Genomic DNA, 27,847 nt, shown 5'->3' with positions numbered 1-27,847 from the left:
AGGAAAGAGAAAGAAGGAGGGAGGAGAGGGTTAGGGTGAGGGAGAGAGAGAGAGAGAGAGAGAGAGAGAGAGAGAGAGAGATACAGTGAGGGGGGAGGGAGAGAATGCATGGAGAGGGAGAGAAGGGAGAGAGAGGGAGGAGAGAGAGAGAGAGAGAGAGAGAGAGAGAGAGAGAGAGAGAGAGAGAGAGAGAGAGAGAGAGAGAGAGAGAGAGAGAGAGAGAGAGAGAGAGAGAGAGAGAGAGAGAGAGAGAGAGAGAGAGAGAGAGAGAGAGAGAGAGAGAGAGAGAGAGAGAGCGAGAGAGAGAGAGAGAGAGAGAGAGATACAGGAAGGGGGAAAATTACAGTTCATTGGTGAGAAAAATACAGAGAAGAAAAGTGAGAAGCATGGATAAACAAGTTACTAAAAATACTTCCTTCCTCCCCCTCGTCCTCTGGTAGAGAATAAAATATGTACTCTAGTTTAAATCTGTCAGCTCCCTTTCGCCCGTTTCATATGTTATTCAAAATATCCTTACTCAATTCCTCTCTCATTCTTAATACAGTGAGGCATCTTTGGTCCTCTGCTGACCCTATCATCTTTCTTGACCTTGTCACCATCTGTCACTTCTCTCTCCTTCAGCCCTCATCCTGTCCTACCTCTCTATGAAGTTCCCTGAAATCAGTGAGTCAATTCGTTCATAACTTTATTGATCCTTGCCAGGTTGACATGGAGGTCTCTTCATGGGTTGCTTGTTCTGAGACAGCAAGGTCTCAAAGGGTTCTGTATCTGATTCAGGATCTGCAGGGAATCTGCTTCCTTCTGGGATGTTTACCTTCTTCACAGCAATAGATTCAAATATATTTGGTCATGTCATATTATCTGTTCCAAGTAATCTTCCCATCTTAACAGCCAGTGGGGGTATGATGTACTTAGCTGTTGGCATGCACAACAATTCCACATATTAATATGTTATGTGTTGTATTGTATTGTGTGTGCTCTTAATGCGTTATGGAACCATGTTAGTGTAGGAAACTGCTAATTTAGCTAGCCTTTTTGTGAGGAAGGAAGGAGTGGAAGATTTATGCCTTTCATTGAATGATTCTGTGTGGTTGTTTTCGAATAACATAACATTTAGAAAAACTGGAACACACATGTATTCCAGAATATGAATTCAATATGTACAGTCCAATAATTAGGGGTACTACTAGGTCGTACTGTATTAGTCAGAAAGTGAAAGCTCTACACGACATGTTTTGCTCTCACTGTGCTTCTGTAAGAGTTACATTCCCCTTCTCCTGTCTCCATAACAAGCTACATCTCTATACCTCCCAGGGGACAGAATGAGGCGAGGCCAGCATAGAGCCTTGTGTTCTGGTCTGCTTCCCAAATGGTACCCTATTCCCTTTATAGTGGGAAGCCCTATTCCCATAGTTCAAAAGTAGTGCACTATATGGGGAATATGATGCCATTTGGGACGCAAGCATGCAATACCTTCTATAGTTTTTATTGGCCATAATTAATAACTACAAGTGAGTGAACAACAAGTTGCTGTCATAACCAGCTGGGTGTAGGCTGTTCAACTGGTTTAATATTCTTGGTTAACATGTTGCTGTCATAACCAGCTGGGTGTAGGCTGTTCAACTGGTTTAATTTTCTTGGTTAACATGTTGCTGTCATAACCAGCTGGGTTTAGGCTGTTCAACTGGTTTAATATTCTTGGTTAACATGTTGCTGTCATAACCAGCTGGGTTTAGGCTGTTCAACTGGTTTAATATTCTTGGTTAACATGTTGCTATCATAACCAGCTGGGTGTAGGCTGTTCAACTGGTTTAATATTCTTGGTTAACATGTTGCTGTCATAACCAGCTGGGTGTAGGCTGTTCAACTGGTTTAATTTTCTTGGTTAACATGTTGCTGTCATAACCAGCTGGGTTTAGGCTGTTCAACTGGTTTAATATTCTTGGTTAACATGTTGCTGTCATAACCAGCTGGGTTTAGGCTGTTCAACTGGTTTAATATTCTTGGTTAACATGTTGCTATCATAACCAGCTGGGTGTAGGCTGTTCAACTGGTTTAATATTCTTGGTTAACATGTTGCTGTCATAACCAGCTGGGTGTAGGCTGTTCAACTGGTTTAATTTTCTTGGTTAACATGTTGCTGTCATAACCAGCTGGGTTTAGGCTGTTCAACTGGTTTAATATTCTTGGTTAACATGTTGCTGTCATAACCAGCTGGGTTTAGGCTGTTCAACTGGTTTAATATTCTTGGTTAACATGTTGCTATCATAACCAGCTGGGTGTAGGCTGTTCAACTGGTTTAATATTCTTGGTTAACATGTTGAAACTGTAGGAATTATATTGTTCTGTTCGTTTATTATTGAATGCATGGATTAATAAAGTAAGGTATAATTTAAGAGGTTATAATTAGGATAGCATGTACAGAGACTTTCTAGGAAATAAAGATAATGGACTTAAGATACTGATAACAAAGGCAAATCAACAGAAAGGTTTAACAATGAACCATTTAGTAATGAACAGTTCCCGTTTCCCACCTACCAATGATCTTACCATAGTGCTTACATATTATTTTAATGCATTTCCTCACAGACTGAAGTTCACTTAGGTAACGTTTTATTTCATTTATTCATTAAATTTTTCAAAACTATTTTTTCATAATAAATGTTACTTTGAGGTCAATAATAAAGAAATGGTCACAATTTGAACATAAAATACTGTAGAAAAAAATAGCACGTGTAGAAATTATAAAAGAAATGAACAATCAAAGAATGAATAATAATCCTCAATATTTCTAGGTCAAAGTTGTACTCATTCCAAGTCCATCGGGTCGTCAGGACAGCAGAAGACGAGTGACAGTAGGATGACGAACACACACATATAGTTCAAATGGTCTCCTCCTATTTCCTCTTCAGGTTGTTTGCATCAGCCCAAGCATACACTAAACAATCATATTATAAGTCCACTTGGAAACACATACAGCAACATCATCATTATCATCAGTAGTATACGTCTTCATTCGAACGTGGCTAGGTTTAGTTTGGGTGGCAGGTACCGGGAGGTAAGCCGTCCGTTACTGTTACTGCCCCATGAATTGGGAGAAAGGCAGTGATACCCTGGAGACATTACCTCATCCGGAATGTCATCATCATGACATGTCTCTGCTGTCCACTAGCATCATTACCTTGTACAGTTTGAGGACAGTCAGGCTACTACTGGGCCGGGTCAATATATCCATCAGGTTGGCATTTGTATAAAAACTAAACAGACATGTATAACGGGGGAATAAAGAATCCAACTGAAAAGAAAAGTCATTGCTGATCAATGTCATCGTAAAATCTTCTATATCTAGCAACACTTAATAACATTTAATTTGGTATTTTTGTCATTTTTTTATTTGTTTTGTATTCCAAAAATGGTTGGAGGAGCAGATATAGCTTGCATGGTCATCTATACAACAGGCTATAAAACACCACTTTGTCACTGTCCAGAAAGCACATATAGATGTGGTTGTACTGTATATAAACACATGTACTGTAATAAGATACGTTTCGCGTGCATGGAGTGTTCCAGTATCAGAATGATCGCTTTCAGAATGTTCTGACTTCTCCTTCTAGAATTCTGTAAAACACTTTGCCTTAGATTCCACACTGATGTTGAAAACTAAGGCATCCACATTCCTTAACTGGCAAAGATGAATCTTAATCATAACTTGACATAAGTCTCTCTAGATCAAGGCCATTTTGTCTTTGCACTGTTGACAGATCAGGCGGCCATTTTTCCTTTAGTCTGTGTTTTGGCCATCATTGCCACTATAAAAAGTGCAAATACTTTGGCTGATTACTCAAACATAGAGTAGGTAGCATCTTTCTCCTTTCATTTCCTTCTTCACTGTTGCCTTGCCTTCCCATTATGTCATCTATTTTCTACTCTTTCACTCATCATCCGTTGTTGCACATGTTTGGCGTTGGGTTTTCTTTATTTACCTCATTTATGCGTTTTCGTTTTAAGTATTTTCTCGTAGAAAAGGTCCCAGTTAACACAAACACAGGATATGTAAATTAAACATTGGAGTTTATAGTAATAATATTGTATCTCCCTCAATTGTATCCCTCTCCTCACCCGTTTGAATCTCTCCTCTCCCGTTTGGCCAAACAATATCCTGGTAATAAACTGAACAAAACTGAACAAGTCACTGAACAATTGGTTAGATTATTTGTTGGTTTATGATGTATAGGTACTCCTGTAGATTATTCTGCTGATTGCCATACAGTCCAGACCCTCTTCCTTATAATCAGTATAGTCCAATACAGTACCTCTATCGCCCTGTTGCTATTTCCTATAGTCCAGTTTGCTTGGTTTTAAGAATCTAAAGGAAGATTTTATATTTTATTTTTACCACCCCACCATGTCTTAGGTAAAATGAAAGACAAAATGTTATTTTGTGGTTTTTGTTGAATTTCATTTGTTCATTATTATACACTTTTTAGTGGTCTTCTGATCTCCTGATTGGTCTTCTCGAATCAAAAAAGTTTGACGGGCCAGTGGTGAAGACCAGAGACAGTAAGGATCACACGTAATACTCCTTGTCCTTATTCTTTTTGCTCTTAAAGGAGGTCTTGGCTGCGTTCGGCGGTTTGTCCTTCACCAACGTCCCGTTGGACTGCGATGTGTTACTGATGTAGTTACGGCTCTCGTCCACATGGTAAGATCCCTCATCCCGGTTGCGGTATTTGTACATGGCGTAGAGCAGGATGAGGATACAGAGGGCGGCTGCTGCTATGATGCCAACCACCATCCCTGTGGTACTACTTGACTCACGGAACACCCCCTCCGATGGACCTGGGTAGCCCTTCACCGCCGGGCCTGTTGGGTTAGCTGAGGAGAGGGAGAGAAAGAGAAAGAGAGAGAGAGAGAGAGAGAGAGAGAGAGAGAGAGAGAGAGAGAGAGAGAGAGAGAGAGAGGCTCATAAAACAGACTCATAAAGAAGTAGAACAATGGAAGTTTCTTTTCAGCTTCATTGAAATTCACACAATGACAACAGAATGGGAATGGATTTCTATCAGGTGCCTGAACATCAATATAGAGTATGATCAATATATTTTGCCGCTATGAAGGTGTGCTAGCAGATCCCAGATCCCCTGACCTGAGTGTAACTTAACAACAGAGTCACTTCCTTCTGTTTGTATGATTCGATCCCCGGGACCACCCATACACAAAAATGTATGCACGCATGACTGTAAGTCGCTTTGGATAAAAGCGTCTGCTAAATGGCATATTATTATTATTATTATTAACTCATAACCAGTGCACCTACCAACTTACCAACAATCCCTTATAACCATGACATGGATGATCTCACCCACAATAACTCATACAAGTAAACACCGCTCAAAACTCACAGATCTCACACACATTGCTTGAAAAGGCAAATACGGAAGAGTAGGGATATGAGGACATTTTGACATCCATAATGATTCAAAGTGACCAATGCATGATAATAGACCATTTAGAGCGAAACAGCCTTGTCATTATGATGCAAATGAGGGTGCCTTCAGAAAGTATTCACACCCCTTCACTTCTTCCACATTTTGTTGTGTTCTAGCCTGAATCTAGACAGATTTTTGGACACAGGCCTACACACAATATCCCATAATGTCAAAGTGGAATTACGTTTTTCAAAAGTTTTACAAATTAATTACAAATGAAAAGCTGGAATGTCTTCAGTCAATAAGAATTCAACCCCTTTGTTATGGCAAGCCTAAATAAGTTCAGGAGTAAAAATGTGCTTAACAAGTCAAATAATACGTTCCACGGACTCGCTCTACGTTATCCAGTGCCCGTGCTCCAAATTACACATCGGAAAGACCACACGAGCACTGAGAACATGGATCATAGAACACAAAAGCTCTATTAGATGCAAGGAGGAAAACGACCCACTAGCAGCCCACTTTATTCAGCACCAACACACAGTCAATGAACTAAAGATCTGGGCTATAGAGAAAATGCAGAGGAATGAGAGAGGGGGTGATTTTGACCGTTTCTTACTACAAAAAGAGGCTAAATGGATCCTTCTCCTAGACACTGTCACCCCCCATGGATTAAACAAACAACTAGAGCTGAATTATTTTATCTAGTATACATAATCCTTCCTAGACTGATCAGCCTAGACTGTATTTCCTTGTTCTGCTGAGTTTTTGATAATCGTCACACAATGTGCCTCGTTTTTTTTTTTTTTATACAACATATTTTACGCACTAGTGCATATACTGTCTTTTACGCACGCAGCTCTGATAGAGTATCCCTTTACGCACCTCCTTTGTATACATTCCTGTGCGTTATTTGTCATGTTGCATCTATACACTAACATGATAATATCGTAGATTTGTTTTGTATATAGTTATTTACCTGTCATGGGAGATTTGCCTGTCCCCTCCCCACCTCTATTTCTAGAGACATGTAACTGGCAAAAATTAATCTTAATCATAACTTGACATAAGTCTCTCGAGATCAAGGCCATTTTGTCTTTGCACTGTTGACAGATCAGGCGGCCATTTTTCCTTTAGTCTGTGTTATGGGCATCATTGCCACTATAAAAAGTGCAAATACTTTGGCTGATTACTCAAACATAGAGTAGGTAGCATCTTTCTCCTTTCATTTCCTTCTTCACTGTTGCCTTGCCTTCCCATTATGTCATCTATTTTCTACTCTTTCACTCATCATCCGTTGTTGCACAGCTTCCGTCCACAACCCTGGCTGAGGAAGACTCTAGTAGTCGAAACTCGTTGCAGTTGTGCGTTCTGATGTACCATGCTGACTGCTCCTACATGTATTCCTTTGTAAATATATTCTGTTAATAACTAATTAATCACTAAAGTTTATTGCCGCCTACTCCTCTTCCTTCTCCAATAATAATAATAATAATAGTGTCCTTCCTAACTCAGTTGCCGGAGAGGAAGGAAACCGCTCAGGGATTTCACCATGAGGCCAATGGAGACTTTAAATCAGTTACAGAGTTGAACTGCTGTGATGGGAGAAAATTGAGGATGGATCAACAACATTGTAGTTACTCCACAATACTAACCTAATTGACAGAGTGAAAAGAAGGAAGCCTGTTCACAATGAAAATATTCCAAAACATGCATCGTGTTTGCAACAAGGCACTAAAGTAATACTGCCAACAACGTGGCAAAGCAATTCACTTTTTGTCCTGAATACAAAGTGTTATGTTTGGGGCAAATCCAATACAACACATTACTTACTACTTTACATATTTTCAAGCATAGTAGTGGCTGCATTTACATTTAAGTCATTTAGCAGACGCTCTTATCCAGAGCGACTTACAGTTAGTGCATAAATTTTTTTTAATATGTATTTTTTTATCTTTTTTTTTTATCTTTTTTTTTTATTCTTTTTTTTTTTTTATACCCCCCATGGGAATTGAACCCACAACCCTGGCGTTGCAAACGCCATGCTCTACAAACTGAGCTACATCCCCTGCCGGCCATTCCCTCCCCTACCCTAGATGCTTGTATGCTTGTAATCGTTAAGGATAAAAAAGAAGCGGAATGGAGCTAAGCACAGGCAAAATCCTAGAGGAAAACATGGTTCAGTCTGCTTTTCACCAGACAGTGGGAGATGAATTCACCTTTCAGCAGGACTATAACCTAAAACACAATGCCAAATGTACACTGAAGTTGCTTACAGTCGCAGAGTTACAGTTTTTACTTAAATCTACTTGAATATCTATGGCAAGACCTGAAAATGGTTGTCTAGCAATGATCAATAACCAATTTGACAGAGCTTGAAGAGTTAAAAAATAATAATAATGGACAAATGTTGCTCAATCCAGGTGTGGAAAGCTCTTAGAGACTGACCCAGAAAGACTCACAGCTGTAATCACTGCCAAAGGTGCTTCTACAAAGTATTATTACTGACTCAGGGGTGTGAATATTTCTGTAAATTAGATATTTCTGTATCTCATTTTCAATATATTTGCAAAAATGTCTAAAAACATGTTTTCACTTTGTCATTATGGGGTATTGCGTGTAGATGGGCAAAACATTTAAATAATTAATACATTTTCATTCCAGGCTGTAAAAACAACAACATTTGTAATTTTGTTTTACCTTTATTTAACTAGGCAAGTCAGTTAAGAACAAATTCTTATTTACAATGACGGCCTACACTGGCCAAACACGGACGACGCTGGGCCAATTGTGCGCCGCCCTATGGGACTCCCAATCACGGCCGGTTGTGATACAGCCTGGAATCAAACCAGGGGGTCTGTAGTGACGCCTCAAGCACTGAGATGCAGTGACTTAGACCACTGCGCCACTCTGGAGCCCAATAAGTAATAAGTCAAGGGGTATGAAAACTTTCCGAAGACACTTAGATACTGTCTGTAGAGGCGCTATCTTTATCAGCATCATAAAAGCGGATAGTATTTCAACCACATAAAATATGTATCCAAGACGAACTGAAATTATATCAGAAACATGTTGGGTCATTTCTATTTCCTTACAACCGGTCAAACTGATGCCATTTGGACATTTTGCATAGACAATCTTTCAGTTTTTTAAATTGTTATTGTATTTTCTCCCAGGTCCCCAAAAGTCTTTGCTCCGTGAAAGAAGCAGAGATGACAGAGAACTTTACCGATGTCAACTAGATTGAAGCATTCATTTCATTCTAGCAATTTATGACATCATTCTGGTGAGCAAGGGTTTATTTAGTATTTTAAGGCAACATATAATGACAGAAGAGAAGCTGCAAGTTTACTAACACATAGCCTATCAAAATGTCTGAAATTATAAGCAGAAATACATCTACATTAGGCCCCCCAAAAATTGCACCCTCTGTCAAAAAATCTTTCCGACATCTCTGACCGTAGCCTACAGCGCAATTTCTATACTTGCGGTTAGAGTCGGGTGCAGGCCTCAGATTTTATCTTTCTCACATATAGTCGGGCGGTTCCAGATGGGTTATTAGCTATTGCGGGTGGGTGCGGGTGAACAAACAGCTGACCCGTGCACCACAAGTATGAATACTTTCTGAAGGCACTGTACAAATTAGCAATCGAATGATCCCCATCAATTTCAGTATATTCATTTTCAATTAATGAAATGAATAGGCAATGGCCAATGCGGTCTCTGTAATGAACTCTAAATGTTTGATAACAGTGGGTTAATAACTGAGCTACACTGCACTTATGGGAGCCATTTGCACCGGCTGAATGGGAAGCTGATTAGATATTAGACAGCCCTCTTTGTGTCCCGAGTGCCTTCCAAATTATAATCCATCTCAATTCATCTCACTCTGATAAGCCTCCACTCTTCTGTTCTTCTTCCCCCGTCATCTCTTTCTCCCCTTCATCTCTCTCTCTCTCTCTCTCTCTCTCTCTCTCTCTCTCTCTCTCTCTCTCTCTCTCTCTCTCTCTCTCTCTCTCTCTCTCTCTCTCTCTCTCTCTCTCTCTCTCTCTCTCTCTCTCTCTCTCTCTCTCTCTCTCTCTCTCTCTCTCTCTCTCTCTCTCTCTCTCTCTCTCTCTCTCTCTCTCTCTCTCTCTCTCTCTCTCTCTCTCTCTCTCTCTCTCTCTCTCTCTCTCTCTCTCTCTCTCTCTCTCTCTCTCTCTCTCTCTCTCTCTCTCTATCTCGATGTCGGTGTCGCGATGCCCAGTCCATGCTCTTCTCCTACCTGGCACCCCAATGGTGGAAGCAGCTTCCCCCTGAAGCTAGTACATCTTCCAAAAACATCTGAAATCCTATCTCTTCAAAGAGTAGCTTAAATAATCTCACAGCCCATACCTTTTGTGAACTAACACTCGCACTCAATTTTTTCCCCCTTACTTGCTGACTGTTGATAGCAACTTTATTGAGGAAAAATGAACTTACTATGACTGTGATATGTTGTTGTCCAATCTAGCTATCTTAAGGTGAATGCAATTCTTTAAGTCACTCTGGATAAGAGCGTCTGCTAAATGACTAAAATGTAACGATAAAGTACTTTTCACACTCTCATCTCTTCTCTTCCTCCTCTATTCCTCTTCCTACGTTCCAGTACACAGTGTGATGGCAGATTACAGCTCATCAAGAAGACTGACTGGGTCAGATCTAAGAGATCACTGTGAGGACAACGAACGGTTCAAAGCAGCGGCTGGGTGTCCTATAACCTCTGACCAGAACATCGGCCATCATTTTCTGTTCATTTCCCGATTAAATCACCGCTGTTCGCTCAAGTCTCTGTTATTGTACAGTCGTGGTCAAAAGTTTTGAGAATGACACAAATACTAATTTTCACAAAGTCTGCTGCCTCAGTTTTGATGATGGCAATTTGCATATAATCCAGAATGTCATGAAGAGTGATCAGATGAATTGCAATTAATTGCAAAGTCCCTCTTCGCGATGAAAATGAACTTAATCCCCAAAAAACATTTCCACTGCATTTCAGCCCTGTCACAAAAGTATCATCTGCCATCATGTCAGTGATTCTCTCGTTAACACAGGTGAGAGTGTTGACGAGGACAAGGCTGGAGATCACTCTGTCATGCTGATTGAGTTAGAATAACTTTAAAAGGAGGGTGGTGCTTGAAATCATTGTTCTTCCTCTGTTAACCATGGTTACCTGCAAGGAAACACGTGCCGTCATCATTGCTTTGCACAAAAAGTGCTTCACAGGCAAGGATATTGCTGCTAGTAAGATTGCACCTAAATCAACCATTTATCAGATCATCAAGAACTTCAAGGAGAGAGGTTCAATTGTTGTGAAGAAGGCGTCAGGGCGCCCAAGACAGTCCAGCAAGCACCAGGACCGTCTCCTAAAGTTGATTCAGCTGCGGGATCGAGGCACCACCAGTGCAGAGCTTGCTCAGGAACGTCAGCAGGCAGGTGTGAGTGCATCTGCAAGCACAGTGAGGCGAAGACTTTTGGAGGATGGCCTGGTGTCAAGAAGGGCAGAAATGAAGCCACTTCTCTCCAGGAAAAACATCAGGGACAGACTGATATTTTGCAAAAGGTACAGGGATTGGACTGCTGAGGACTGGGGTCATTTTCTCTGATGAATCCCCTTTCTGATTGTTTGGGGCATCCGGAAAACACCTTGTCCGGAGAAGACAAGGTGAGCGCTACCATCAGTCCTGTGTCATGCCAACAGTAAAGCATCCTGAGACCATTCATGTGTAGGGTTGCTTCTCATCCAAGGGAGTGGGCTCACTCACAATTTTACCTAAGAACACAGCCATGAATAAAGAATGGTACCTACACATCCTGCGAGAGCAACTTCTCCCAACCATCCAAGAACAGTTTGGTGACGACCAATGCCTTTTACAGCATGATGGAGCACCTTGCCATAAGGCAAAAGTGATAACTAAATGGCTCGGGGAACAAAACATCAACATTTTGGGTCCATGGCCAGGAAACTCCCCAGACCTTAATCCCATTGAGAACTTGTGGTCGATCCTCAAGAGGCGGGTGGACAAACAAAAACCCACACATTCTGACAAACTCCAAGCATTGATTATGCAAGAATGGGCTGCCATCAGTCAGGATGTGGCCCAGAAGTTAATTGACAGCATGCCAGGGTGGATTGCAGAGGTCTTGAAAAAGAAGAGTCAACACTGCAAATATTGACTCTTTGCATAAACGTAATGTAATTATCAATAAAAGCTGTTGACACTTATGGAATGCTTGTAATTATACTTCAGTATACCATAGTAACATCTGACAAAAATATCTCATAACACTGAAGCAGCAAACTTTGTGAAGACCAATACTTGTGTCATTCTCAAAATTATACTGAGGAGAGGTTATGCTGAGGGGATGTTATACTGAGGGGAGGTTATACTGAGGGGAGAATATACTGAGGAGAGGTTATACTGAGGAGAGGTTATACTGAGGGGATGTTATTCTGAGGGGAGGTTATACTGAGGGGATGTTATACTGAGGGGAGGTTATACTGAGGGGAGTTCATACTGAGGGGAGGTTATACTGAGGGGAGTGATATAATTATATATTTCTTCATGATATCCAGTTGGTAGTTACAGTCTTGTCCCATCGCTGCAACTTCCCTACAGACACGGGAGAGGCGAAGGTTGAGAGATATGCGTCCTCCGAAACACGACCCTGCCAAGCCGCACTGCTCGTTTAACCCGGAAGCAAGCCGCACCAATGTGTCGGAGGAAACACCGTCCAGCTGGCGACAGAAGTCAGCTTGAAGGCGCCTGGCCCGCCACAAGGAGTCGCTAGAACGCGATGGGAAAAGGAAATCCCGGCCGGCCAAACCCTCCCCTAACCTGGACGACACTGGGCCAATTGTGCACCGCCTCATGGGTGTCCCGGTTGTGACACAGCCTGGGATCGAACCCGGGTCTGTATTGACGCCTCAAGCACTGCGATTTAGTGCCTCAGACCCCTGTCCCACTCGGGAGGCCAGGAAACCATGTGTTTGATGTATTTGATACCATTCCCCTAATTCTGCTCCATTCATTACCATGAGACCGTCCTCCCCAATTAAGGTACCACCAACCTCCTGTGCTGAGGGGACCACTAGAGCAGGGGGGCTAACAATGCTAACAGACATAGGTTGTTTCCCAAGTGGACCATGTTACTTACGTATATAGTGCACTGCATTTGACCAGGGCCCGTAGGGACTATATAAAGGTTAAATAAATAAATACATGAATAAATATAGGCACTATATAGGAAATAGGGTGCTTTGGGTCACAGTCACAGATGCAAGGACAGGAGTAGAGAGATGCAGTAGTGCAGGTGAGCAGCTAACAATGCTAGCAGACAGTCAAGGACAGGAGTAGAGAGATGCAGTAGTGCAGGTGAGCAGCTAACAATGCTAGCAGACAGTCAAGGACAGGAGTAGAGAGATGCAGTAGTGCAGGTGAGCAGCTAACAATGCTAGCAGACAGTCAAGGACAGGAGTAGAGAGATGCAGTAGTGCAGGTGAGCAGCTAACAATGCTAGCAGACAGTCAAGGACAGGAGTAGATGAGAGTTAGCGCCGCTAGGGGATTGAGTGTGACTGAGCCTAACGACAGATTAGATTTGCCCGTGACAAGCCCACTTATCCTTGAAGACAGGTGTGAAGAAAGCCACCGGCTGACACAAGCCACCGGCTGACACTCTGACGACTCTCCCCTCCTCTTCCTCCTCTAGCTAACATTGTGAAAGGAGAGGGGAGCATTTCTAGTGGGTTACTTTTTAACATTTTCTCTCTATTCTTCGGTTCAGGGTTAAAGATTTGACAGTGAAGATAACGTGGTGGCTGGCGGAGGAGGGAAGAGAGATAGAGAGAGGGAGAAGGGAGAGAGCGAGACAGAGAGAGAGGAGGAAGAGGAGGAGGAAGGAAAGAGGTAGAAAGAGCGAGAGAGTGAAGTGTTCGTATGGGGCCAGTCAAGCAACCTCTCTCTGACCTCACCCATCGTCTTGTCAACTGTTGCCCGCGGAGACAGTGGCGGTGACAGCGGTAAGGGAGACCACATGAGACACTCCAGGAGTGGGTCATACGACTGGCTTATGTGACAACCCTGCTGTCCTCACCAGGCCTGATTCAGAGTGAAGATCAAGCGTGCAGAACTTGGATTTTCGCTTTAAATCATTCATTGATGTCAATGGCAGACTTTGAGAAAATTCCAAATAAGATGCAGATCTCAGGTCAGAATAACACCCAGCATGCCCAGTCTCCCACCCTCCTGATGGGTTTCTTCATGATCCATTTATAAAGATAATAGAAATAAATGACTTTTCCTTTTGCCCGCTGCATGTCTTGAATCTATCAGTTTCATCTTCTACTCTCTATACTAATCACATGAAAGCTCTTCTCCTGTCCTCTTACCCCAAGCATTGGTTGTACAGTACAGTACAATTAGCACATAATACATGCTAATGGTGACCAATTAGCAAATAATGCATGCTAATGGGGACCAATTAGCACATAATGCATGCTAATGGGGACCAATTAGCACATAATGCATGCTAATGGTGACCAATTAGCATATACTGTATGATCATAGTACCAATTAACACATAAAGCATGCTAATTGTGACCAATTAAAACATTATGCATGCTAATGGTGACCAATTAGCACAGAATGCATGCAAATTGAGACAAATTAACACATAATGCAGACAAATTAGCACATAATGTATGCTAATAGGGACCAATTAGCAAATTATGCATGTGAATGGTGACCAATTAACACATAATGCATGCTAATTGGGACCAATTAGCACATCATGCATGCTAACGGAGACCAATTAGTAAGATAATGTGAACGTTGTTGACATGAACATCAAATGAACTGTACCCTGTAGCTAACTCACTATGCTATGACAATGATTCATGTTTCATCTACTTTGCTAGATTTTTCTTATTATGCTTTTGTCAGATTTGTACATGTTTGATGAAGTTATAGATGGAGCAGAGGGTGAAGGAAAGGACTTAAACTAAAATTATTTATAGATAAAAGCTGTAGCCTAACTGTAGTTATTATGAACGAATAATTGATTTATCTTGAATAAGTAGACTAGTCTGGAGGGAGGGAGTACTGTACAGTAAGTATCACTACTTAGTAGACTAGTCTGGGGGGAGTGAGTACTGTACAGTAAGTATCACTACTTAGTAGACTAGTCTGGGGGGAGGGAGTACTGTACAGTAAGTATCACTACTTAGTAGACTAGTCTGGGGGGAGTGAGTACTGTACAGTAAGTATCACTACTTAGTAGACTAGTCTGGGGGGAGGGAGTACTGTACAGTAAGTATCACTACTTAGTAGACTAGTCTGGGGGGAGGGAGTACTGTACAGTAAGTATCACTACTTAGTAGACTAGTCTGGGGGGAGTGAGTACTGTACAGTAAGTATCACTACTTAGTAGACTAGTCTGGGGGGAGTGAGTACTGTACAGTAAGTATCACTACTTAGTAGACTAGTCTGGGGGGAGTGAGTACTGTACAGTAAGTATCACTACTTAGTAGACTAGTCTGGGGGGAGTGAGTACTGTACAGTAAGTATCACTACTTAGTAGACTAGTCTGGGGGGAGTGAGTACTGTACAGTAAGTATCACTACTTAGTAGACTAGTCTGGGGGGAGTGAGTACTGTACAGTAAGTATCACTACCTAGTAGACTGGTTTAGGGGAGGGAGTATGAAATACACAACCCATAGAACAACCTATGAAAAACACGACCCATGGAAGAACCTATACAACACACGACCCATGGAAGAACCTATGAAACCCACAACCCATGGAAGAACCTATGAAACACACAACCCATGGAAGAACCTATGAAACACACAACACATAGACCAACCTATGAAAGACACGACCCATGGAATAACCTATACAAAACACGACCCATGGAATAATCTATGAAAGACATGACCCATAGAACAACCTATGAAAGACACGACTGATAGAACAACCTATTAAACAGACAACCCATAGAACAACCTATGAAACACATGACTCACCAGTTAGCGTCACTCATGCAGTAGATGTAGTAAGATTTAATATAATTAAAATGAACCCTAAATGTACATGGAAGATTATTAGAGCATAGTCATCGGTTTGCCCTACTCATTCAGTAGATGTACTGTAGGTCCACCATTTTATGGGTTTTGTTTGGTGCTCAGGTCTCTAGCTCTCTGCCGTCTTTCAAGGAGGCAGGGATTGCCAACCCCCCTTCTGGAGAGTTACTGGGCGTTTGTCTTTTCGTTTGTCCTCAATAAATAAAATAGCATAAAGGAACTTAAAAAATCTGTTTTGATTGCAGTATCTCTAATAATGAATCTCATGTGGAAGTAGTGCCATCCCATATATCTTCACCACTGTCCCAGTCCCAGAATGCTTCCCTCTCCTCTCCTCTCCGCATTTGCCTGTCTTTTCATTAACAGTCCATCACCGTGGCAGAGCGAAGGCACCCATAAACCCAGGGAGAAATTATGCCTGAAACAAGTGTTTAAAATGATGGGCGTTCTTATGAAATCTACTCGAGCGTACCCAAGGGTAAAATTAGATGGAGAAAAAACAACCTTAAAGTGTTGAGAGCCTAGCTTCATGTTGCCACAGCAGGGAAGAGAGAGAGGTAGAAGGGGGAGCGAGAGAGATAGAAAGAGAGAGTGATAGAGAGAGAGGGGAGAAAGGAGAGAGAGAGAGAGAGAGAGAGAGAGAGAGAGAGAGAGAGAGAGAGAGAGAGAGAGAGAGAGAGAGAGAAAGATATTGTGATCGAGAGAAAGGTACTATGAACTGAAATCGGGGAAACGTTTAAAGGAGTGAACTGATGCTTCTAGAATAACCTCCCTCTCTTCATTTCATCTCTGAGTGCGACTCTTAGTGTGCGTCCCAAATGACATGTTATTACCTCTATAGTGCACTACTTTTGACCATAGCCCAATGGGCCCTGGCAATAAGTAGTGCACTAAGTAGGGAATAGCATGTCATTTCCTGGCCATAATGAAACCCCCTGCTGTTTTATTCATGTTTTATAACCCTACGACCATGTGTAATGTTTCAGTCATTTAGTCACTAGTCATTTCCCCTCAGTAAGGCTGTTGGGGCCTTGATGGGCGGTTGGGTTTCAGTCATTTAGTCACTAGTCATTTCCCCTCAGTAAGGCTGTCGGGGCCTTGATGGGTGGTTGGTTTTCAGTCATTTAGTCACTAGTCATTTCCCCTCAGTAAGGCTGTCGGGGCCATGATGTGTGGTTGGGTTTCAGTCATTTAGAAACTAGTCATTTCCCCTCAGTAAGGCTGTCGGGGCCATGATGGGTGGTTGGGTTTCAGTCATTTAGTCACTAGTCATTTCCCCTCAGTAAGGCTGTCGGGGCCTTGATGGGTGGTTGGGTTTCAGCGGGAGAGATAGGAGATCTCCCAATATACCTGAAAAACAAGAGATGAGCAGATATAATTTGACTCTTATTCACCATGATATATAGTGTTCAAAACATTAAGAACACTTTCCTAATAAGGAGTTGCACCCCCTTTTGCCCTCATAACAGACTCAATTTGTCCGGACATGGACTCTACAAGGTGTCGAAACCGTTCCACAGGGATGCTGACCCATGTTGACTCCAATGCTTCCCACGGTTGTGTCAAGATGGCTGGATGTCCTTTGGGTGGTGGACCATTCTTGATACACACAGGAAACTGTTGAGCGTGAAAAACCCAGAAGTGTTGCATTTTTTTACACAAACCGGTGCGCCTGGCACCTACTACCATACACCGTTCAAAGGCACTTAAATATGTTGTCTTGCCCATTCACCCTCTGAATGGCACACATACACAATCCATGTCTCAATTGTCTCAAGGCTTAAACATCCTTATTTAACCTATCTCCTCCCCTTCATCTACACTGATTGATGTGGATTTAACAAGTGACATCAATAAGGGTTCATAGCTTTCACCTGGATTCACCTGGTCAGTCTATGTCATGGAAAGAGCAGGTGTTCCTAATGTTTTGTCCATTCAGTGTACATCTGATTGAGCAGAATGTAATGGCACGGCACTAAATTGCAGAGGTGTCAGTGTATGAAAGAGAGGCAATAAGAGAGGTAGTTAGAATAAAATGAGGTAAAATGAGGTTTGGAAAATGGGATCTAGTATCTCTGATGGTCTATTTCCTGGAAGTGACAGCTTGGGTGAAATGTCTCTGCTCTGAATAAGAGGAGAGGTTATTGTAGGATTTTATTCTCACTATTCCTCTATAGATGTCCACCTAAAGAGACCCCAGCTCTCTGTCTCTCTGTCTCTCTCTCTCTCTCAGTAATATGAGCGCTGGTGCTATGGGACCACTAATCTAAATGGATTTGAAATAGTTGATGCTCCCCATGCCCTCCCCCCTCCCCCCCTCCCCCCCTCATCCTCTGCTTCTCTCAAGGAGGAGCGAAATGGAATCAGAGATTCCACCCTGTCAGTTGAGATTTAAATAAATGGTCTTCTTTAAAGATAATTTATCCTAATGTGTCCCTGGCGAGGGGTTCATTTGTTTGGCAATTTGCACTGGGGTGAGAACATAGGGGTTGAGGGGGAAGGCGGGAGAGAAGGGGGGGAGTAGTGAGAGTAGGGAACAGGGTGAGGGATGGGGAATGGGATAGGAGAAGGTGCAGGTAAGTGAGGACGAGAAATGGAGAGTAGGGAATGGGAGCAGGGAGATAAGGAAGGAGGAAGGTGAGTGCTGAAGGAGTAACATACACCTCTCTCCTCTCTCCTCTCTCCTCTCTCCTCTCTGCTCTCTACTCTCTACTCTCTACTCTCTCCTCTCTCCTCGTCTCCTTCTCCAAACCCATTAGATGAGGTCCCTCCCCTCTGACCTTCTCCACCAATAGGAGGCAAGGAGAGAGCAGAGGAGTACGCAATTGAGATTCTCCCATGGAGAGCGAGGAGAGGGGAAGGTGAGGGGTTACTTCAGGTGAGGGTGAGGCCTGTTCTTGTTCTCCTTGTTGTGAAGTAATGGAGCGAACAGGAGTACTTAGACTGTAGTGAAGGCCTGGCTGCGGTGCGGGGGTGCTTTGCTGGTGACACTGTCTGTGATTTATTTAGAATTCAAGGCACACTTAACCAGCATGTCTTCCACAGCATTCTGCAGTGATACGCCATCCCATCTGGTTTGGCCTTAGTGGGACTATCATTTGTTTTTCAACAGGACAATGTCCCAACCCACCTCCAGGCTGTGTAAGGTCTATTTTACCAAGAAGGAGACTGATGGAGTGCTGCATCAGATGACCTGGCCTCCACAATCCCCCATCCTCAACCCAATTGAGATTGTTTGGGATGAGTCAGACCGCAGAGTGAAGGAAAAGCAGGCAACAAGTGCTCGGCATATGTGGGAACTCCTTCAAGACTGTTGGAAAAGCATTCCAGGTGAAGCTGGTTGAGAGAATGCCAAGAGTGTGCAAAGCTGTCATCAAGGCAAAGGGTGGCTATTTGAAGAATCTCAAATATAAAATGTGTTTTGATTTGTTTAACACTTTTTGGGTTACTACATGAGTTCATGTGTTATTTCTTAGTTTTGATGTCTTCACTATTATTCTACAGTGTAAAAAATAGTAAAAATAAAGAAAAACCCTTGAATGAGTAGGTGTGTCCAACTTTTGACTGGTAGTGTATTAGAAATAAAAAACGGAAATATCACATTTACAAAAGTATTCAGACCCTTTATTCAGTACTTTTTTGAAGCACCTTTGGCAGCAATTACAGCCTCGAGTTTTCAAGGGTATGACGCTACAAGCTTGGCACAACTGCATTTGGGAAGTTTCTCCCATTCTTCTCTGCAGATCCTCTCAAGCTCTGTCAGTTTGGATGGAGAGCGTCACTGCACAGCTATTTTCAGGTCTCTCCAGAGATGTTCAATCGTGTTCAAGTCCGGGCTCTGGCTGGGCCACTCAAGGACATTCAGAGACTTGTCCCGAAGCCACTCCTGCGTTGTCTTGGCTGTGTGCTTAGAGTCATTGTCCTGTTGGAAGGTGAACCTTCACCGCAGTCTGAGGCCCTGAGCGCTCTGGAGCAGGTTTTCCTCAAGGATTTCTCTGTACTTTCCTCTGTTCATCTTTCCCTGGATCCTGACTAGTCTCCCAGTCCCTGCCTCTGAAAAACATCCCCACAGCATGATGCTGCCACCACCATGCTTCACCTTAGGGATGGTGCCAGGTTTCCTCCAGATGTGACGCTTGGCATTCAGGTCAAAGAGTTCAATCTTGGTTTCATCAGACCAGAGCATCTTGTTTCTCATGGTCTGAGAGTCCTTTAGGTGCCTTTAGTGCTTTTTCCTGAGGAGTGGCTTCCGTCTGGCCACTCTACCATAAAGGCCTGATTGGTGGAGTGCTGCAGAGATGGTTGTCCTTCTGGAAGGTTCTCCCATCTCCACAGAGGAACTCTGGAGCTCTGTCAGAGATTTTGCTCTGATGTGCACGGTCAACCTTATATAGATACAGTGCCTTGCAAAAGTATTCATCCTCTTTGGCGTTTTTCCTATTTTGTTGCATTACAACCTGTAATTTACAACCATAGGACCACTTTAAGCCGTACACACCACAGAGCTGGGATTTACAGAAGAGTGGTCAGAAAAAAGCCATTGCTTAAAGAAAAAAATAAGCAAACACGTTTGGTGTTTGCCAAAAGGCATTTGGGAGACTCCCCAAACATATGGAAGAAGGTACTCTGGTCAGATGAGACTAAAATTGAGCTTTTTGGCCGTCAAGGAAAACACTATATCTGGTGCAAACCCAACCTGTTTCAGTCTTCCAGAGATTTGAGACTGGGACGGAGGTTCACCTTCCAGCAGGACCGTAAGCATACTGCTAAAGCAACACTTGAGTGGTTTAGGGGGAAATATTTAAATGTCTTGGAATGGCCTAGTCAAGGCCTAGACCTCAATCCAATTGAGAATCTGTGGTATGAATTAAAGATTGCTGTACACCAGCGGAACCCATCCAACTTGAAGGAGCTGGAGCAGTTTTGCCTTGAAGAATGGGCAACAATCCCAGTGGCTAGATGTGCCGAGCTTATAGAGACATACCCCAAGAGACTTGCAGCTGTAATTGCTGCAAAAGGTGGCTCTACAAAGTATTGACTTTGGGGGTTGAATAGTTGTGCACGCTCAAGTTTTCTGTTTTTTTGTGTTATTTCTTGTTCGTTTCACAATAAAAAATATTTTGTTGTGTAAATCAAATGATACAACCCCCCCCCCCCCCCCCAAAATCCATCTTAAATCCAGGTTGATAGGCAACACAATAGGAAAAATGCCAAGGGGGGTGAATACTTTCGCAAGCCATTGTAGGTGTGTGTCTTTCCAAATCATGTCCAATCAATTTAATTTACCACTGGGGGACTCTAATTAACTTGTAGAAACATCTCAATGATGATCAATGCAATCAGGATGCACCTGAGCTCAATTTCGAGTCTCATAGCAAAGGGTCTGAATACGTACACTAAAGTTCAAAAGTTTGGGGTCACTTAGAAATGTGCTTGTTTTCCATGAAAACATACATGAAATGAGTTTGAATAGGAAATATAGCAAAATGCATAGGAAATGTAGTCATTGACAAGGTTAGAAATAAATATTTTTAATATAAATAATGATTGTGTCCTTCAAACTTTGCTTTCGTCAAAGAATCCTCCATTTGCAGCAATTATAGCCTTGCAGACCTTTAACATTCTAGTTGTCAATTTGTGGAGGTAACCTGAAGAGATTTCACCCCAGGCTTCCTGAAGCACCTCCCACAAGTTGGATTGGCTTGATGGGCACTTCTTACGTACCATACGGTCAAGCTGCTCCCACAACAGCTCAATAGGGTTGAGATCCGGTGACTGTGCTGGCCACTCCATTATAGACAGAATACCAGCTGACTGCTTCTTCCCTACATAGTTATTGCATAGTTTGGAGCTGTGCTTTGGGTCATTGTCCTGTTGTAGGAGGAAATTGGCTCCAATCAAGTGGCGTCCACAGGGTATGGCATGGTGTTACAAAATGGAGTGATAGCCTTCCTTCTTCAAGATCCCTTTTACCCTGTACAAATCTCCCACTTTACCACCACCAAAGCACCCCCAGACCATCACATTGCCTCCACCATGCTTGACAGATGGCATCAAGCACTCCTCCAGCATCTTTTCATTTGGTATGCGTCTCACAAATGTTCTTCTTTGTGATCCGAACACCTCAAACTTCGATTCGTCTGTCCATAACACTTTTTTCCAATCTTCCTCTGTCCAGTGTCTGTGTTCTTTTGCCCATCTTTTGTTTTTATTGGCCAGTCTGAGATATGGCTTTCTCTTTGCAACTCTGTTTAGAAGGCCATTATCCCGGAGTCGTCTCTTCATTGTTGACGTTGAGACTGGTGTTTTGCGGGTACAATTCAATGAATCTGCCAGTTGAGGACCTGTGAGGCGTCTGTTTCTCAAACTAGACACTCTAATGTATTTGTCCTCTTGCTCAGTTGTGCACCGGGGCCTTCCTCTTCTGTTTCTATTCTGGTTAGAGCCATTTTGCGCTGTTCTGTGAAGGGAGTAGTACACAGCGTTGTACGAGATCTTCAGTTTCTTGACATGGAATCTCAGAACAAGAATAGACTGACGAGTTTCAGAAGAAGGTTCTTTGTTTCTGGCCATTTTGAGCCTGTAATCAAACCCAGAATTGCTGATGCTCCAGATACTCAACTAGTCTCAAGAAGGCCAGTTTTATTGCTTCTTTAATCAGCACAACAGTTTTCAGCTGTGCTAACATAATTGCAAAAGGGTTTTCTAATGATCAATTAGCCTTTTAAAATTATAAACTTGGATTAGCAAACACAACGTGCCATTAGAACACAGGACTGATGGTTGCTGATAATGGGCCTCTGTACGCCTATGTAGATATTCCATTAAAAATCAGCCGTTTCCAGCTACAATAGCCATTTACAACATTAACAATGTCTACACTGTATTTCTGATCAATTTGATGTTATTTTAATGGCCAAAGAAATTGCTTTTCTTTCAAAAACAAGGACATTTCTAAGTGACCCCAAACTTTTGAACGGCAGTGTATATATATATATATAGTACTAGTAACACTATTATACAGGGCAGTAGTGTGTTGTACTAATAGTACTAGCACTAATACTATACAGTACAGGAGTGTGTTGTACTAATAGTACTAGTAATAACACTATACATTACAGAAGTGTGTTTTACGAATACTGCTAGTAATACTACATATTGTTATTTATTTTGCTAATTTGCACCCCAGTATCTATATTTGCACATCATCTTTTGCACATCTATCATTCCAGTGTTAATACGAAATTGTAACTATTTTGCACTATGGCCTATTTATTGCCTTACCTCCATAACTACATTCACACTCACTGTATATATATTTTCTTTTTGTATTTTTGACTTTATGTTTTGTTTTACCCCATATGTAACTCTGTGTTGTTGTTTTTATCGCACTGCTTTGCTTTATCTTGGCCAGGTCGCAGTTGTAAATGAGAACTTGTTCTCAACTGGCTTACCTGGTTAAATAAAGGTGATAAAAAAATAAAAAAATAAAAAAATAAACTACTATACAGTACAGGGTTGTGTTGTATTAATATTACTAGTAATACTACTATACAGTACAGGAGTGTGTTGTACTAATAGTAATAGTATTAATACTATAGAGTACTACAGTTGAGGATGTGCACTAAACTTCAGTATCCTACCCAGGACAGTTTAGTTAGCTATAGCCATGCATGTTCACAGCTTTAGCTAGGATGAGGTACAGTTGAAGTCGGAAGATTACATACGCCTTAGCCAAATACAGTTTTAAATGTAATTAAATTAAATGTCAGTTTTTCACAATTACTGACATTTAATCCTAGTAAAAAAAAGTATTTATTTAATCACATTCCCAGTGGGTCAGAAGTTTACATACACTCAAGTAGTATTTGGTAGCATTGCCTTTAAATTGTTTAACTTGGGTCAAACGTTTCGGGTAGCCTTCCAAAAGCTTCCCACAATAAGTTGGGTGAATTTTGGCCCATTCCTCCTGACAGAGCTGGTGTAACTGAGTCAGGTTTGTAGGCCTCCTTGCTCGCACACACTTTTTCAGTTCTGCCCACACATTTTCTATAGGATTGAGGTCAGGGCTTTGTGATGGCCACTCCAATACCTTGACTTTGTTGTCCTTAAGCCATTTTTCCACAACTTTGGAAGTATGCTTGGGGTTGTCCATTTGGAAGACCCATTTGCGACCAAGCTTTAACTTCCTGATTGATTTCTTGAGATGTTGCTTCAATATATCCACATAATTTTCCTTCCTCATGATGCCATCTATTTTGTGATGTGCACCAGTCCATCCTGCAGCAAAGCACCCCCACAGCATGATGCTGCCACCCCCGTGCTTCACGGTTGGGATGGTGTTCTTCGGCTTGCAAGCCCCCCCTTTTCTTCCAAACATAACAATGGTCATTATGGCCAAACAGTTCTATTTTTGTTTCATCAGACCAGAGGACATTTCTCCAAAAAGTATGATCTTTGTCCCCATGTGCAGTTGCAAACCGTAGTCTGGCTTTTTTATGACGGTTTTGGAGCAGTGGCTTCTTCCTTGCTGAGCGGCCTTTCAGGTTATGTTGATATAGGACTTGTTTTATTGTGGATATAGATACTTTTGTACCTGTTTCCTCCAGCATTTTCACAAGGTCCTTTGCTGTTGTTCTGGGATTGATTTGCACTTTTCGCACCAAAGTACGTTCATCTCTAGGAGACAGAACGCGTCTCCTTCATGAGCGGTATGACGGCTGCGTGGTCCCATGGTGTTTGTACTTGCGTACTGTTGTTTGTACAGATGAACGTGGTACCTTCATGCATTTGGAAATTGCTCCCAAGGATGAACCAGACTTGTGGAGGTCTACAATTATTTTTCTTAGGTCTTGGCTGATTTCTTTTGATTTTCCCATGATGTCAAGCAAAGAGGCACTGAGTTTGAAGGTAATCCTTGAAATACATCCACAGGTACACCTCCAATTGACTCAAATGATGTCAATTAGCCTGTCAGAAGCTTCTAAAGCCATGACATAATTTTCTGGAATTTTCCAAGCTGTTTAAAGGCACAGTCAACTTAGTGTATGTAAAATTCTGACCTACTGGAATTGTGATACAGTGAATTATAAGTGAAATAATCTGTCTGTAAACAATTGTTGGAAAAATTACTTGTGTCATGCACAAAGTAGATGTTCTAACCGACTTGCCAAAACTATAGTTTGTTAAAAAGAAATTTGTGGAGGGGTTGAAAAACAAGTTTTAATGACTCCAACCTAAGTGTATGTAAACTTCCGACTTCAACTGTATATCTGTATGTCTGCAGGGGGGATGCTCCGATATAGCAATGTAAAATGGCAGATATACTGTGAAGATTTACACTACACTATTGCATCCAGGACATTTTAGGTCAGAAGCTATAGCCATGTAACATGGCAGATTTAGATAGTTTTAGCTAGGATGAGGAATGTCTGTAAAACTGCTGGGGGATACTCCTTAGTGAGATCCAGGTTTAGTTGACATGCTCACTGACACATCACTGTAATCCACTCAGATGTATAATCTATCCCCCTAGAGTCTAAACCCTGTCTAAATCCGGGGGGAGGGGGGTTCTACTACACTATATGGAATTGTTTTAAGAAGGTCATACCAAGGCTCATTTAGCTATTTGATTTAGAATTTTAAGACCCCTTGAAGTATAAAAATAATAAAAAATATTTGATGAACAAATATTTTTGGTCTTACTGCTATTAGCCCATACAAACACATAGAATAACAGATTCACTACTAAACAGTGTCCATACTGTATATACAGTACTTCCATTAATTTTTTCAACTGGTACTGGGGGACCTTCAGACAACTGACATGTACGTGTTCGTGAGAGTCTCACCTTTCCACGGAGGGGTCATATTAGTGTGTAGCCCAAACTGTTCGGACTCTACAGACAGAATCCCAAGACGCTCGTGGGAGTCGTAGAGCAAAACGGATGACACCATCGTGTTCATGAGAGTCTGTCTCATCTTTCTGACTTTTAGTTGCAAGGAAAAGGCGCAACTCTCGCTCACAGTTAAAAACGTAATACTAGCGAGAGTTTGCAGGAGAGAGGGAGAGAGAGAGAGAGAGGGAACAAGGGAACAAGGGAACAAGGGGGAAGGAAAGGAGAGAAAGGAGAAGGAGATACCCTGAAATGTTGCCAGGGGCAACGCTAGAGTCAGGGTTAGGAATAGGGTGTTGCCAGGGGTCATAATAGTTTTGTAGGCCAAACCATTCGGACGCTACTGAAGATTTTGTGAGAAGACCGATTTTCGGGATGTCTCATGGTCTGACAAACACTGCTCTAGCTCTATCACATTTCACCACAAATGCAGAAGTGTTACACAGGCGGATGCGGTGGATTGAGATGCATCCAATACAAGAAAACTTGATATCTCTAGCTTAAACTGACATATTTTGTTATTAGGCTAATTATATTTCCGCGGGGGCGCGGACGTCGACCTTAGGTTAATGGTATATTGGCTCCAACATATCCTGCCCCATAATCACTAGCTGTCTAACTGTGACTCGTCGCACCATAGCAGAGGATCAGCCCTGCAGACAGGTAACTGTAGCAACCTACTACTGGAGTACAGCTTCCTACCAGAAGGCCTAACACACTTAGGTATGACCTATAATCAGTCCTTTCCTCTTCAATTAAGAGAAGAAGAAGTGATGCCATCCATTCATCCCAATATCTCTTCCTTTCAGAGACATACAGGTCACTGTATCAACTCAAGCACTGCTAGAGCTGCTACTATCCTAAGATCCACCCCCCCCACCCCACCCCATCCCCCCCCCCCCCCCCCCCCAATCCTGGACATGAAGAAGTCACACCTTTAAAAAATCCACACAAAAACTATATTTTGGTATTTCTTTCATTAGTCCATTGTTGATACCAAAATGTTTTGCATGTCAGCAATCAAGTTTTCAAAATATATAACTTTCAAAATACAGAAATACAGCTGGTATGATGCATTTTATCAACGATGGACTAATGAAACAAATACCAAAAGGTCGTTTTTTGGGTGGAATTTTTGTTTAAGTCAGATATTAAAGGCTCAGTGCAGTCATAAACTTGATTATCCTGTATTTTACAAATATTTCCACACTATGAGGTTGGAATAATACTGTGAAATTGTCAAAATTATGATAATGCCCTTTTAGTGTAAGAGCTGTTGGAAAGACTGCCTGAAATTTCAGCCTGTTTTGATGGATTGTCACGCCCTGACTCAGGGGACGCTTAAATGTTGAGTCAGGGTGTGAATATTCTTTGTTGTATATATTCTAGGTTGGAGTTCTATTATGTGTAGATCTATGTTGGCCGGTGTGGTTCCCAATCAGAGGCAGCTGTAGCTCGTTGTCTCTGATTGGGGATCATACTTAGGCAGCCTATTGGCACTAGTGGGTTGTGGGATCTTGTTCCGTGTGAGGTTTGTTACCGTAGGACTTCACGTGTCGTTGGTTTATTGTTTTGTCGTTGTTTATTTGTTATAATAAACATTTATGCATATCACGCTGCGCCTTGGTCTGTCCCGTCAATCAACGAACGTGACAGAAGATCCCACCAGACCTGGACCAAGCAGTGTGCCGAGGAGGAGCAGAGAGGATGGACTTGGCAGGAGATAAGAGAGGATCTGGCAAGGAAGATGGAGGCCCTGAAAGGGATCAGGGTGGAGAGGCAACCCCAATAATTTTTTTGGGGGGGACACACGGTGTGGACGACGAGGCAGCAGGAGGCCGCGATAGGGCGGATCTGCTGGTTAGGAGAGGAGGCCACCAGATTACGGGGGCTATTGGTGGGAGCAGGAGGTATTCGGTCAGAGGGAGGCGCTACAGGAGGCTAGAAGGGAGAAGGAAGGTGTAGAGGCACGGCAAGAGGAGCTGGTTAGGCAGCAGAAGGAGCGGGGGTTAATAATTTTTTACCATTTTAATTGAAAACAATCACAGTAAGGTACTGAAAACGGCTGCATTGGACCTTTAAGTCTGTCCTTAGATATAACTTGACTCAATCTTCCATCACTTCTTTAATTAGCCATGTGTCCTTGAGAAGAAGAGGTGATGCCACTCATTCCTCCATCCGTTCCTTTACTTTCAGTAAGGCAAGCTGGCCCTGGCCCTAAGCATGGCAATATAATTATAATTGTATTTTATGTCATTCTATTTCCATGAGTGTGGACCAGAGTGTCCGATTCCTGGCATGATGTGAGAGCCCAGAGTGACTCTGGCTATCTGGTAATGCTCACAGGACTGTGAATTGAACAAAGAACCGACCGAGCGAGCATGAAATTAGTTCAACTAACGCTGTGAGGATTAATAAAACGT

The 27,847-nt window shown here is 42.3% G+C and overlaps 1 protein-coding gene across 1 annotated transcript in view; it reads right to left on the bottom strand.

The window, feature by feature from the left end:
• Positions 1–4,567: 4,567 nt before the first annotated feature.
• The window catches only part of LOC311118953 (neurexin-1a-beta-like), a gene marked incomplete at both ends in the record, with an annotated part of 435,621 nt that continues 412,341 nt past the window's right edge, over positions 4,568–27,847 (bottom strand). The window contains one exon of the mRNA XM_084157689.1: positions 4,568–4,875. Within this exon, the coding sequence (XP_084013815.1) occupies positions 4,568–4,875 (308 nt within the window). The remainder of the gene's footprint in view (positions 4,876–27,847) is intronic.

This window comes from Coregonus lavaretus (assembly GCF_964263955.1).
Source record: "Coregonus lavaretus genome assembly, chromosome: 1".
Classification (NCBI taxonomy): Eukaryota; Metazoa; Chordata; class Actinopteri; order Salmoniformes; family Salmonidae; genus Coregonus; species Coregonus lavaretus.
The sequence above is the reverse complement of the archived record's forward strand: the minus strand, read 5'-3'. Positions and strand labels throughout refer to the sequence as shown.